The 13,567-nt window shown below is 41.0% G+C and overlaps 1 protein-coding gene across 1 annotated transcript; it reads right to left on the reverse strand.

Moving 5' to 3' along the window:
• Positions 1-1,280: 1,280 nt before the first annotated feature.
• On the reverse strand, positions 1,281-10,436 carry LOC110308463 (serpin B6-like). Its single transcript, XM_021180926.1, is given in 7 exon segments — positions 1,281-1,348; positions 1,351-1,684; positions 1,973-2,128; positions 5,202-5,344; positions 6,543-6,660; positions 7,717-7,866; positions 10,272-10,436. Coding segments are annotated over 7 exon segments (1,134 nt in total).
• Positions 10,437-13,567: the final 3,131 nt, after the last annotated feature.

Consider the following 13,567-nt stretch of genomic DNA (forward strand, 5'->3'; position numbering starts at 1 on the left):
TCCATTGGGGGGCCCTGAGATCCATCCAATAGCTGACTGTGAGCATCCACTTATGTATTTGCTAGGCCCCGGTGTAGTCTCACAAGAGACAGGGTCCTTTCAGCAAAATCTTGCTAGTGTATGCAATGGTGTCAGTGTTTGGAGGCTGATTATGGGATGAATCCCTGGATATGGCAGTCTCTAGATGGACCATCCTTTTGTATCAGCTCCAAACTTTGTCTCTATAACTCCTTCCATGGGTGTTTTGTTCCCAATTCTAAGAAGGGGCAAAGTGTCCACACTTTGGTCTTCGTTCTTCTTGAGTTTCATGTGTTTTGCAAATTGTAACATATCTTGGGTATTCTAAGTTTCTGGGCTAATATCCACTTATCAGTGAGTACATATCATTTGAGTTCTTTTTGATTGGGTTACCTCACTCAGGATAATGTGCCAAGAGGCTTTTAAAGGCAAAAACCAGATCCTAGTATCTCACTCAGCAACTACAGGGAGGGGTTTGCAGAAGCTAGCAGTTGAACAGAACCCAAGAGAAGCTAGCTGAGGCATCTTAGCCTCAAGTCCTGAAATAGAGTTGGGTAATTTTCCATGGGTTTCCTCATCACAGAGATCAATTAAACATAAAATGGCCTCATCAAGAAAACAAGATGAAGAACCCTCTTTACTGGTTTGCCCCCATCACTCTAAGGCACTTTTTTAGTTGTTATACTTCCTATAAAAGAGAAACTCATGAGTTGTGATCCTCACATTCCCCAGAATAATTACACATGCCTTTGTCACAAAGATGCTCATAACACATCCCATGTTGAGGACAAAAACAGACAGAAAGAAGAGTGTTTCTCATGGAGTTGAGTCCTGACACTCTGCACTTCTGCTTGCCCCTGAATGGGACATGAGCTGCCCACAGAGACTTGAGTCTGTCCTCATGGACACTTCCCCCAGAGCCCTATACTGCACATATTCTCTCACCAAAGTGAGATGAGATTTGAAGACAGCTGAGTGAAGAAGAGATAGCATCACCATTTCTCTTGTGTGAACATGTATGGCTGACTGAAAGAAGCTATAACATTCTGTGACATAGATGAGCACTGTAGACAGCAACAGCATAAACCCACAGAAATGAAAATTCAGATCTTAAATCCTCCCATGAGACAGACACACAGTTCTAAAAGTAGAGTACCATAAACCCTTTATTTCATAACTGTCATTGTATTTATGGATAAGGTCACTTGAGCCACAGGCAAACCATGGCGAGTAAGTAAAATACTGACAGGAACACCCTTTCCTCAGGGAGAAGAGAACCGGCCAAGGAACAGAATCTCTTTGCTTTTATCACCTTGAATGAGGAAAAGGATGGGTGGTCAGCAATTAAGCACCGCTGAGTTAGTGGTGACCCCACTGTGACTATTTCAGTGGCAACTGCAGCCTCTGTGCCTTCTTCATTGACTTCCACAAAACTTTTGTGCACAACATTGGACAGAAATAGGCCTTGCTTGGAAGATATTCCAGAAAAGTCTGCTCTGCTCTCCTCAAAGGCATCAGTCATGCCCAGCTTGCAGATGACATCCTTCATGTCATAGTTCTCCTCCAGCTTAAACCGTGGGAGAAAAACCTCCACTTCTTCTTCTTCTTCCATCTTGACAAGCCTCGTCCACTGAATAAGTTTCTTGTAAGATATTTGATTTTCTACCTAGAAGAGGGTTAAAGACTTTAGGAAGGTCATGTCACATAGAGCTCCTGTGACAATGAGGAGGCTCTACACTGCCCTAAAAAAAGAGTAACTGTAACCCATATGGTAGCTGGGAAGGGATGGAGTGCAGAGTTTGAAAGGCATGGTCCAGGTTCTAGGTTCCACCCCAGTCCCACAAATGAATAGAAGATAAAAACATGATATTATGAGCATAGGAGAGCTGCACGAGTATAAACCCAATGCCACTCTTTCTCTCTCACAGCTCTATCAAGGTCCCATGCTCCTTACCATACTCAGTTCAACTTGTTCGTCTGGAAGCATGATGATCATGCTCAGCTCTTTGTCAGTATAAGGAAGGGATACAATAGTACTAGATATCTCTTCCACATAGTAAGTTTTGAAGGTAGACTTTTTAAACATCATTTGAACTGTTTTCTTCTCATTCTGCAAAGGATAGATAACAAAGCATACCAGGCAAGTTCAACAGGGGAAGGTAGCCACTGTCCCTGTGAAAACTGTCTTTATTGGACTTCTAGAACATTCTATCAGTCACTAAACTCCTGAAAGAATTTAGACTTTACATGCCTCTAAAGGCCCATTTTTCAAGACTTGTCCCATAGAGTGGGGCTTTGGAAAGGGAAGGAATCATTAAGAGATGGGACCTAGAAGAGGATGCTCAGGTCATTAAGGTATAACCTTGAAAGAGATAATTAATTAGGCACACTTGGTTATCTCCATATTAATTGTGATGACAGAAGCTGATTGGCCCAAATTCAAACACCTGTGATGCCATAGGCAAACTATTCTTTTCTGTTGGAGGAATTCATTTATTCTCAGGACTTTGAACATAATTCCCAAATACATTGCTGTAGCCTGGACTTCTTCCTGAACTCTGGATAATATATTTTACAGTCTATTTGACTCCTGCAATTTGATATCCCTTTGTATTTCTGCTCTACCTTATGAGTCTTATTTGTTCTGGTTGACAGTGATGTTCTTCCAGTTGTCAAAACAATTTCATGACCTTGATTTGAGTCATTACCAAATTGGACTGTGTGTGTCTTTGAAGTATAACCAAAGTGTTACTTTAATTTTTAACCTCCACTATCATCCTCACAGCCCTGGAGGTGATAACCTGCTTTTCACTGAATTCGGCACAGCAGCCAGAGGACCCTGCACAAGGCAAGTCAGACCACTCTAGCAGGAATAAGAGTTAAAGTTCTTAAAACACAGTAGAATAGAAATGATTTCTCCTTGCTTCCTCTTCTAGTTCAGTCTCTCTTATTTGATCCACTATACTCATAGGGATGTTTGTGGCATTATGGTTAACTAGATTAAGTCTCTTTCTGCCTAACTGGTTCTCAGAGCTGGTGCATACTTCTTATGTCATCTTCCCAGTGAAGGGTTTCTTGGCAGCTCTTACTGGCAGTGCAACTAAGCACAGCATGCTGCCACCACCTCTGTAGGTCTCTGGAGCTCTCCCAACAAACCTCCATGTACCTATGTTTATCTCATATTTCTCTCCTCCAGGAAAACAGAACTTCATGAGGTTATGCACACAAGCCAGTTAGTGTCCTGGGCAGAGTAGGCTCTCGAGTGACATCTGAAGACTGTATTAATAGCAATCTAATGAGCTGTAATACTGCTCATAATTTAAATACAAATCTATAGAACAGAAAATCTCGTGCCTTTAGAGGCATGGCCACATATATGGATTCCTGTCAGAATCAACTATAGCCACAGAGCAGTCTGTATACAGTGCAGAGACAAGAAGAAAGACAATGTGTACTGGTCCTGCATTTAGTAGGAGCCACAATAAGTATATTCCCATTGATGGAATGTATGGGAAAGGTTTCAGAAGGAGGCTTCTTGCTCTCAGGCCTGTGTCCTCCCCTATGGACTACAAAGTCAGGGTCAAAGCCCTGCTGCGAGAATGAAGAAAAACACTGCATGCAAAGACTGGCAGAATAGAAAAGAAGAACCAGTTTTCAAGAGCATCACCACATACAGGCATTCATCCATTTTCTGCCCTCCTGGTGGGTGATAAACTTGAATGAATTCAACTGTACCATCTAAGGTTTCTGTTGTTTGCAGTAGAAGGAAGGCCTAAGGTAGGATCCTATCATAAGTGACTTCAAAGACAGAAATACTTTGACCAAGAAAAAAACAGTTTATTATGAATAAAGCTTGAAATAAAATGCATTTTTGAACGTTAAATGTTCAAGCTTGACAATAGTTCTATTATATTACCTCAACCTTCATTTTGTAGCTCATGACCTTAACCTTACCTAACTTTCCTTGTCCTAACCATAATGTCATATCGCTGTAAGGTGTCACTGAGCCTCCTAGAAACGGGAAATTCCCTAGCTTCCCTGCCCCTAGACTCAACCAATCTACTTCAAGATCAGACAGAGCTTCTTTGAAAGGCCTAAATGTTGCAAATATACCTGGTGTTGGTTTTTCCATGTTATAAGGAATATAAAAACTGACCCTGGGAACTGCCCTGGGACGAAGCTTGACTCACAACTCCTGGCTGCATCACTGCTTAATCAATCTTGGCATGTGTGTTCATTAAACATCAGTATCTGGCTGAGATTGGTATTTGAGTGGATTGTGTGGCTAACCGTGAACCCCAACACTAAGAAACTGAAAGTTCAAACTCAACTTCGTCAGGGAGATGTAAGGTCTGACTAATGATCCAGAATATGATGTAATTAACTTGTTTTGTTAGCTTCAAATTAAAAGTACAGAGAGGGGAGGGAGATGAAGGGAGGGAGGGGGAGGAGGGGGAGAGAGAATATAAATATGGGACACCAGCAAATAGCATGCTCCAACCTAGAAGAGGCTGAACATGAACACATCCCAGATACACATCTCATTGTGTGGCTTGTCTGTAAGCAAAGGGCTGTAATTATCCCATAAAATCAAGAATGACTCCCACTCACTGGTCCAGTGTTTACTGAGACAGGCACTCATTGCACAGCTGTTTGCCTTCAGCTGTTTTTTCAACAGGATGAGAAAGGCTATTTTCCCTCTGTATGGTTTTGTGGCAATGAGCAGGAGGCAGAAGACTCAGTGTATCTTCTGGGAAGATACACTGAAAAGAAAGGAATGTGCACTACTTCGGGGAATCATGAGGAATGGGCTGAATTCAGGGCCACAAGGAGCCTCACACACATCCAGAGTTCAGATTTTCGTATCTCCAAATTTTTATAAAAGACTGTTTAGAGGACACTGCAAAGCTCTGCCATCAGAATTGACCTCAATGTCTGCCAATAACAGCATAGCCCATGACAGAAGCAGGACTTGGACTGAAACCAAGTAGCCTATGCCCATCCTTGGCAACATGCAAAAGGAGAAGGGAGGAGAAGGTCCCACCGCTGAGAGAAAATCTGGCTGCTGAACTGCCCAGAGACATGAGAGGCACAGGCTACATGAGGATCCTCTTTATTTTTAGAAGCCAGTGTGATCAGGGGACCTTGCCCAGGAGTCTCCTTAGTTACTGCACTGTGGTTACATTGCTGACTTTGAAAGGCATCTCCCTGGTATCCTTTTTGTTAAATGGCTTCTCCCAGTTTCCTTTGAAGCAGGTGGCATTCACAAGGATCAGCCTAGTGTTTGAATTCACTGTATATGGAGACAGCAACTCTCTGATTACATCTGAAAGAAGGAATTAACACACAACAACAACAAAAGAAGTAATTAAAGCCTCATGGTATTTGGATGAGACTGGCCCCCAAAGGGTACATGCTCAGTCCTCAGTTGAACTGTTTTGGAAGGATTAGTAGGTATGGCATGGCTGGAGGAGGTATACTGTTGGGGTGGTCTTTAAGAGTGGTCTTTGAGATTTCTGAAACCCACAGCAGGCCCAGTCTCTCTCTCTCTCTCTCTCTCTCTCTCTCTCTCTCTCTCTCTCTCTCTCTGCCTGATGCCCATAGATCAGGATGTAAAAAAAAAAAAGCTCTCAGCTATTGTTCCAGCACCATGTCTGTCTGCTTCCTGACATGATGACACTGAAATAAATAACTTCTAAAATTGTAAGTAAACTCCAAATTAATGCTTTCTATTATAACAGTTACCTTGGCCATGGTGTCTCTTCACAGCAAGAGGACAGTAACAAAGATAAAACCCAATTTGCTAGCAGAGTTTGCTGATACTTGCAAAGGGGTCATAAGCAAATGGTGCCACCTGCTGCTCTGATTTAGAGTTAAAGATGCAGATCAACATTAGTATACTCAAGTCCTTGGGTTCAGTCCTCAGGCAAATCAAAAGAAGTCCTTATTTAAAGAACAAAAGGAAAATATTGTTTACATTTGAAGATACTGTGAAAGCACTAACAATATTATTAGCAACAACAGACTGCAAACCCAGACATCATAGAACATGTCTTTAATACTTGGACTTGAGAGGAAGGCTGATTTGTGAGTTCAAGTCCATTTTGGTCTAAATAGTGAGTTTCAGAACAGCCAAGGCTAGATAGTGAGACTGTGTCTCAAAGACCAAAAACAAAAATAAAGACTAGACACAGAAGACTGTCCTGGCAAGTGAAGGCACTTGCTACCAAACCTGAAGAACTGAGTAGAATCCCAGGACACACTGGTAGGAAGAGAAAAGTAAATCTGTGAGTGTTCCTGAATGCATGTGTGCACAGAAATGCAAAAACACACAACAACAAAAAACCACATAAATGTAGTGTTTTTGTTGTTGTTGTTGTTGTTGTTGTTAAATGGGCTAACTGTTTAATAGGGATGGGGTAAATATAGCTCAGTGGCCACGGAGATCCTGCTCAGAATGCTCAGGGCCCTGGAGTCAAATTTCAGCACTAAAAACAAACAAAATAGAGTAACTCTATGTTTACCTTTTGTCTCTTTGGCTACCCAGGCATTGATGTGCTGTCGGCACTGCTCCGGAGTACCCTTAAAGTCCAACTTTTCTATCTCTACTTTGTATAACTTGTAGCAGGACTCTTTAAAAGACTGAGACAGACATTAAAAGACTACACAGCCATGAAAGTGATTAACGCCAACAGCCTCCTTCCCAATGCACAAAACCAAAAATCTCAGATGTACACATGGGATTTGCAAACAAATATACAGAAAGTATAAAAATCCAGTCTTTCTGTTTCTGACTACCTTTAACCATAGTTTATGAATTAGGTAAAATATTGGTCGGTATGAGAATCGCTAAAAACCGTGATGAACAGCTGAGTTCTTTAGGCAGCAGCTGAAGCTCAATGAGGTAATCGTGAGCACCCTCAGATGCAGTATCATACCGCTGTCACTCTAAGAGGCCACCACAATGGCAGAGGGAAGGTTGCACAGGAGATATAACACCTCTGTGCTGTGCACAGGCCAGAGCTTCTACCACAGTTTTCCATGTTAACAGTAATACAAATTTATATCACTCAAAATACTGTCACCTATAGTTAGAGAACACTAGGGAACTAGACCTGGAAGCTATAAAACTGTGTAAATAACTGTAATTGATGTTAATTCATGATATGTAATTGGACAATGGTCACTACATCAGGCAGCTCAGAGGCAGAGGCAAGTAATTCATGCAAATACAGCCTGTGTTAGGGTGCGGGTCAGTGGCTCATTGCCATAGTGAAGGACCAGCCTAGCCTGCAAAGGGCCATTCAGGGAATTGATCACCAGCACAAGGCAAACAAACAAACAAGCCACATGCTAATTTACTCTATGAAATGACAATGGATTTGATGACCACCAACCTTCTGCCATGATACAAAAGATAACCCAACACAGTAAGAATGAAAATCCCATTATGCCAGCAGTATGCGTATAATAGTTTCTCAATATTTCTATGAAACAGCTCATCTCATGGCTACATGCTAAATTCCTCTTTGAAAGAACTGTTTTAATTTTTTATTTGTCTTTGTATATGTAAGGTAAATGTGCATTTCATGTGGGTGTGTGCCTGTGTTGAAAGTGTGCATATATGTATATATAAGCCTATGTGATGGCTAGAAGGTAACTTCAGCTTAACATCTCTGAGTACTACAAGACACTTACTTCCATGATGTCAAAATTGTTATCACTGAAGACCTTGTTGGTGCTTTTGAGCATGTGCCCTGTGTCAGTCTTGTTCACTTCAGTGAGAAGTGACTGGAAGCCCTGCTGGACATCTGTACCTCCATTGCTGCGTTTATCCAAAGAAAGTACCTGAAATCAAAACAGATTAAAAACACAACTTAATCAGGCCAACCTATAGGAAAAGAGTTAATACATAACTCATTCTCATAATTTTACCAATTCCTGATGCCACTCAAAGACCCACCTAGTTGCAATTGAACATACCTTGAAGTTTCCCTGTCTAGGGTCCTCTATGTGCCCTATAAGCCCTCATCTGAGAAGAAATGGTCTTTCACAAATCCACCTCTTCAAATTCACTAATGATTATCTGGCTTCAAGCATGGCTCCCAATCAGACCTGATATCACTCAAGTGTATCTGGCTTCTGACCATTCTGTCTCTTCCATGCTCTTGAGTCTGGGCTGCCTCCACCACTGTCTGGTCACCAGAATTTAGGAGAGTGATCCTGTTTCAGGTCTAGACTTTAAAGAAAAGCCTGGAAGCAGCCACATTTATGCTCTTGTTTCCAGCTACCTTGATGGAAGGATATCCAAGCTACATGGAAAATCCTGAAGTAATTATGCTATCACACAAACATACTTGAAAAAGAAGCATGACCCCAGCCAACAGTGAACACACTAGATACACCCAAATCAGACCTTAGATTCACCAATCTTTCTGAAAAAGTACACAAATTATTTCAGCTGCTCCCATAGGAAACAGATAAACTACCTATCAATAGATGTGATATTTTAGAACTATGAGAGAAAGTGGGGGAGGAGAGAGAGAGAGAGAGAGAGAGAGAGAGAGAGAGAGAGAGAGAGAGAGAGAGAGTTTAAATTGAATCTAGAACCCAACTCTCTCCAGTAAGCAGGCAGGCTGAGGAACAGACAAACAAACATATACATATATATATATATATATATATATATATATATATATATATATATACACACACATATATATATATATTGCCAAGAGCTAATCCAAAATGCAAAGTTGTGACATAAAGTGGGCATGGATTAGGAAAGACTGTCTTCAAACACAAGTAGGGATGAATCAAATATCCCTAACCTTGGGTAAAAGAGTCTAGACACATACACTTGGCTGTGAATCATAATTGTTATCATTCAGAGGTTGCAATGTGTCCTTTCTCCCATGTACTGAATGTATTTCTTCAAATCAGCATATTGACATCTGACACCCAGCTCCTCAAATATGACTACTGTATCTGGAGCTAAGATTTTGTAGGGACAATGAAGTTTAAAGAAGTCATTAAGTGAGCTAAACGCAATGTGCATCCCTATAATATAAGCTGATCATGACACAGACATCCAGGCGATATAAGCTTAGGTTTTTTAAACCTACTTTTGATAAGAGCTCTCAGATGCTTAGACCTCATTTCTATCCCACAGTCCAAAGGAAAAAAAATGGTAAATAAAACAAGCAGATGTGGACCTGTTTGGAAGTAGTTCTTTGGGGAAATTTCAATCTCTGTTTGTCATGATACCAGCAGTCTAGTTTAGTAGTGTCTGGATACTAAATCCAAATCAGAGGAGGCTGCACAATCCAGCAGAAACAGGCAGACCTCCACAGAATCTGCATGAGTCAGCAGGAGGTAACAGAATCAGCCATGACCTCAGGAGAAGTTCTGTCATGGCTCTCTCAACAAAGTAAAGAACAAAGACACAAAACCAACATTCTAAGGCCAGCTATACAAGCATCCTGTCACTATCAATTGAGTCCTACTTATATTCTCTCCAAATAAAACTTGTCCTTCACTGGGTCTTGCCTCAACAAAAGACCACATGAATCTACCTCAACAAAATGCCACTTGACTCATCTCGTGACAAACCAAAAACTCCCACATTGAGGAAAGACAAAACTGTCATTAACTATTTATTAAAAAAAAAAAAAGCAGCTTTCTAACTCCCGGAATTTAGTATTCAACCACTTGAACTATAAGAAAATACTCTGTTAATTAAGCCAGACAATCTTTAGTATCTACTACACAACCAAAGCTAGTACTTTCAGGAAGTATACACTGTACTTTTATCCACCTTATTCTGGGCAGATGGTCTCTGAGGTTCACATACTTTGGCAGATAAAACACAGAACTCAGCAATATCCTCCAAAGGTTCTATACCTGGTCTTCCATATGAGACTGACCCCATTTGGAAATAAACTTTAAGAGCCTAGGAACAGACCTTACCTATTGGAGGGTTAAGATCTATTAGGGCCAGACAACAGACAATGGAGACCATAGGGGCCTTGGGGCCATACCTTTGGCATTTTTGCACCAAATTAACCTTCACATACACAGTCACCACTAGTGGATCAGAATGCTATAGCTAGGATTCCAACAAGGACAGCACATCCTGCCTATCACCTCTCCAGTCACATCCCTATGTCATCTGCAAGAGAAATTTGGAATACTGGGGACAAGTTCAACTGACAGCCCACAGCATTTATCTGCTGTATAATGGTGCTGACTACCTGACTTATCTGGCTTGCAGTGGTTCCATTTGCTCCCAATAAGCCGATAGCCAGAGATGAAAACATGCTCGAGGGTGAGAAAAATACATTTTTTGAGCTGTCTTCGCCCAATAGTCTAAAAAGCTTTAAGGAAAAAGTAGCATTTGCTTCCAGCAGAGGGTCCATGATGGTGAGCCTAGAATGAGGGATTACAATAAGCATAATAAACACACAATCTAATGTATAGGCTGAATCTCACCAACATTGTGCTCTGACTTGGTGAACAAGAGACAGATACAGCATGGAAAGTAAAGGCACATGCACAAAGTGTCCGTCCTTGTCGATATAGCAAGTCCAGGCTAGCATAGGCTACATAATGAGGCCCTGTATCAAAGAAAATAAACAAGTGAAAATAAGGACCTTATATGCATGTCTAATTTTTCTAGTCCAATAGCATAATACTTAACATATCCCATTTTCTTTTAGGAGGGAATTAGGGAAGTACGAAGTCTGACTGCTTGGAAGAGAGATTGAATATCATTGCTGATTGAAATATTGGTGTTGGGCAGGGGAAATGACTCAGTTGGTAAAGTGCATGCCATGCAATTGTCACGATCTTAGTTTGTACCCTCAGAAACTGTAAAGCTCAAGAAGGAGGTATATATTAGTGATCCCAGTCATGAGCCAAGGAGGTGGAATCAAAAACCAACAAACAAAAGAATATCTACTGGGCTTAGAAAATAGCTCAATGGATAGAGTGACTGCCATGCATGTGTAACAATTGACAAGGTGGCACATAGTTGCTATCCCAATCATGGGCCAGGGAGGTGAAACAGGAAAGTCTCTGGAAGCTCATGGATGGGCCCAGAGCCTGGGAAAGGCAGCTGTGAACAAAGAGACCCTACCTCAAAGAAAATGACAGGCAGGGACCAACAGCTAATGTTGGTTCATATATTTTGTCCATATATGACCATAATGTTGGTTCATAATGTTTCCTCCATATATGCCTGGAGGAAAACAGGAACACACACACACACACACACACACAATACACTGTACATCTACTCAATAGGTAAAAGGAAACCCCTCCAGCTGCTGTTGTTGGGCACACCAGTAACAAACTAGAATAGATGTTTTGACCAAAGATTTAATTTACCACACTGAAAATTGGATTGCCACTAAAGTTCTCTTGCACTTGAGTCTTCTAAGACACACTTGCACTTGGAGGCATTCATCTGGGGACAGCACATTCACTACTCTTTGCTGTTATTGTATGTATGTGTCACATCAACTGCTGTATATCAGCCAATTTATTGACACAAACCTACTTGGATTAGGTACCTATTGAAAGATTCACATCTCACACTCCTTTGCTAAAATCTTCTGTTCTAGGCTGCAACACCTTATTTGTTGATTTTTTTTCCCTCTCACTTAATGGACTATATTGTCCAATCACATCCTAAGAAACATTATCACTAATTTAATTTCTGGCATGTCTGAAAGTATAATGATTCTTCCATGCCATTGTGCTTTAAACAGGATCTGTGAAGAGTGTGTGTATGACATATGAGCACATTCTTCACAGTTAACCAGAGACCACTTTTCTGATCAAAAGTCTGATGACATTCTGATGCCAGCTCCATCAACATTCCTCCTTTAACCAACTGTCTGAAAGCTTATAACTCACATTCTCATCCATGAGCCTCAGATATCCAAATGTCTTGTCATTATCTGCTAACAGCTTATATATATGCTGAAATTAACATTTCAAATGCTCATCTAATACACAGGAAACAGGAGCATCTTCTGGATATATGCCCAGGAGGGGTATAGCTGCATCCTCAGGTAGTACAATGTCAAATTTTCTGAGGAACCGCCAGACTGATTTCCAGCTTGCAATCCCACCAGCAATGGAGGGATTTTCCTCTTTCTTCACATCCTCACCAGTACCTGCTGTCACCTGAGTTTTTGATCTTAGCCATTCTGACTGGTGTGAGGTGGAATCTCAGGGTTGTTTTGATTTGCATTTCCCTGATGACTAAGGATATTGAACATTTCTTTAGGTGCTCCTCGGGCATTTGAATTTCCTCAGTTGAGCATTCTTTGCTTAGCTCTGTTCCCCATTTTAAATAGGGTTATTTGGTTCTCTGGAGTCAAACTTCTTGAGTTCTTTATATATATTGGATATTAGTCCTCTATAGAATGTAGGATTGATAATGGTTGCCATTTTGTCCCAGTGACAGTGTCCTTGGTCTTACAGAAGCTTTGCAGGTTTATGAGGTCCCATTTGCTGATTCTTGGTCTTAGAGCATTAGCCCTTGGTGTTCTTTTCAGGAAATTTTCCCCTGTGCCCATGTATTTGAGGCTTTTCCCCACTTTCTCTTCTATTAGATTCAGTGTATCTGGTTTTATGTAGAGGTCCTTGATCCACTTGAACATGAGGTTTGTACAAAGAGATAAGAATAGATCAATTTGAGTTCTACATGTTGACTGCCAGTTGAACCAGTCCCATTTGTTGAAAATGCTGTCTTTTTTTCCACTGGATGGTTTTAGCTTCTTTGTCAAAGATCAAGTGACCATAGGTTTGTGAGTTCATTTCTGGGTCTTCAATTCTATTCCATTGATCTACCTTCCTCTCACTATACCAATACAATGAAGTTTTTATCACTATTGCTCTGTAGTACAGCTTGAGGTCAGGGATGGTGATTGCCCCAGAAGTTCTTTTATTGTTGAGAATAGATTTTGATATCCTGGGTCTCCTGAGCATATACCCAGAATAAGGACATATGCTCAACTAAGTTTTTAACAGCCATATTCATAATAGCCAGAAACTGGAAACAACCTAGATGTCCTCAACAGAGGAATGGATCTAGAAAATGTGTACATTTACACAATGCAGTACTACTCAGCTATTAAAAACAATGACTTCATGAAATTCACAGGTAAATGTATGGAACTTGAAAATATCCTGAGTGAGGTAACCCAGTCACAAAAGAACACACACATAGTATGTACTCACTGGTAGGTGGATATTAGCACAAAAGTTCAGAATACCAAAGATACAATTCACAGACCATATGAAGCTCAAGAAGAAGGAAGATCAAAGTATGGATGCTTCAGTGCTTCTTAGAAGGGAGAACAAAATACTCACAGCAGGAAATATAGACAAATGTAGACAAAGTGTGGAGCAGAGACTGAAGAAAAGGCCATCCAGAGACTGCCCCCACCTAGGGATCAATCCCATATACAATCGCCAAACCCAAGCTGGGCGTGGTGGCTCGTGCCTTTAATCCCAGCACTCGGGAGGCAGAGGCAGG

The sequence above is a fragment of the Mus caroli genome, chromosome 13 (genome assembly GCF_900094665.2).
Source record: "Mus caroli chromosome 13, CAROLI_EIJ_v1.1, whole genome shotgun sequence".
Lineage (NCBI taxonomy): Eukaryota > Metazoa > Chordata > Mammalia > Rodentia > Muridae > Mus > Mus caroli.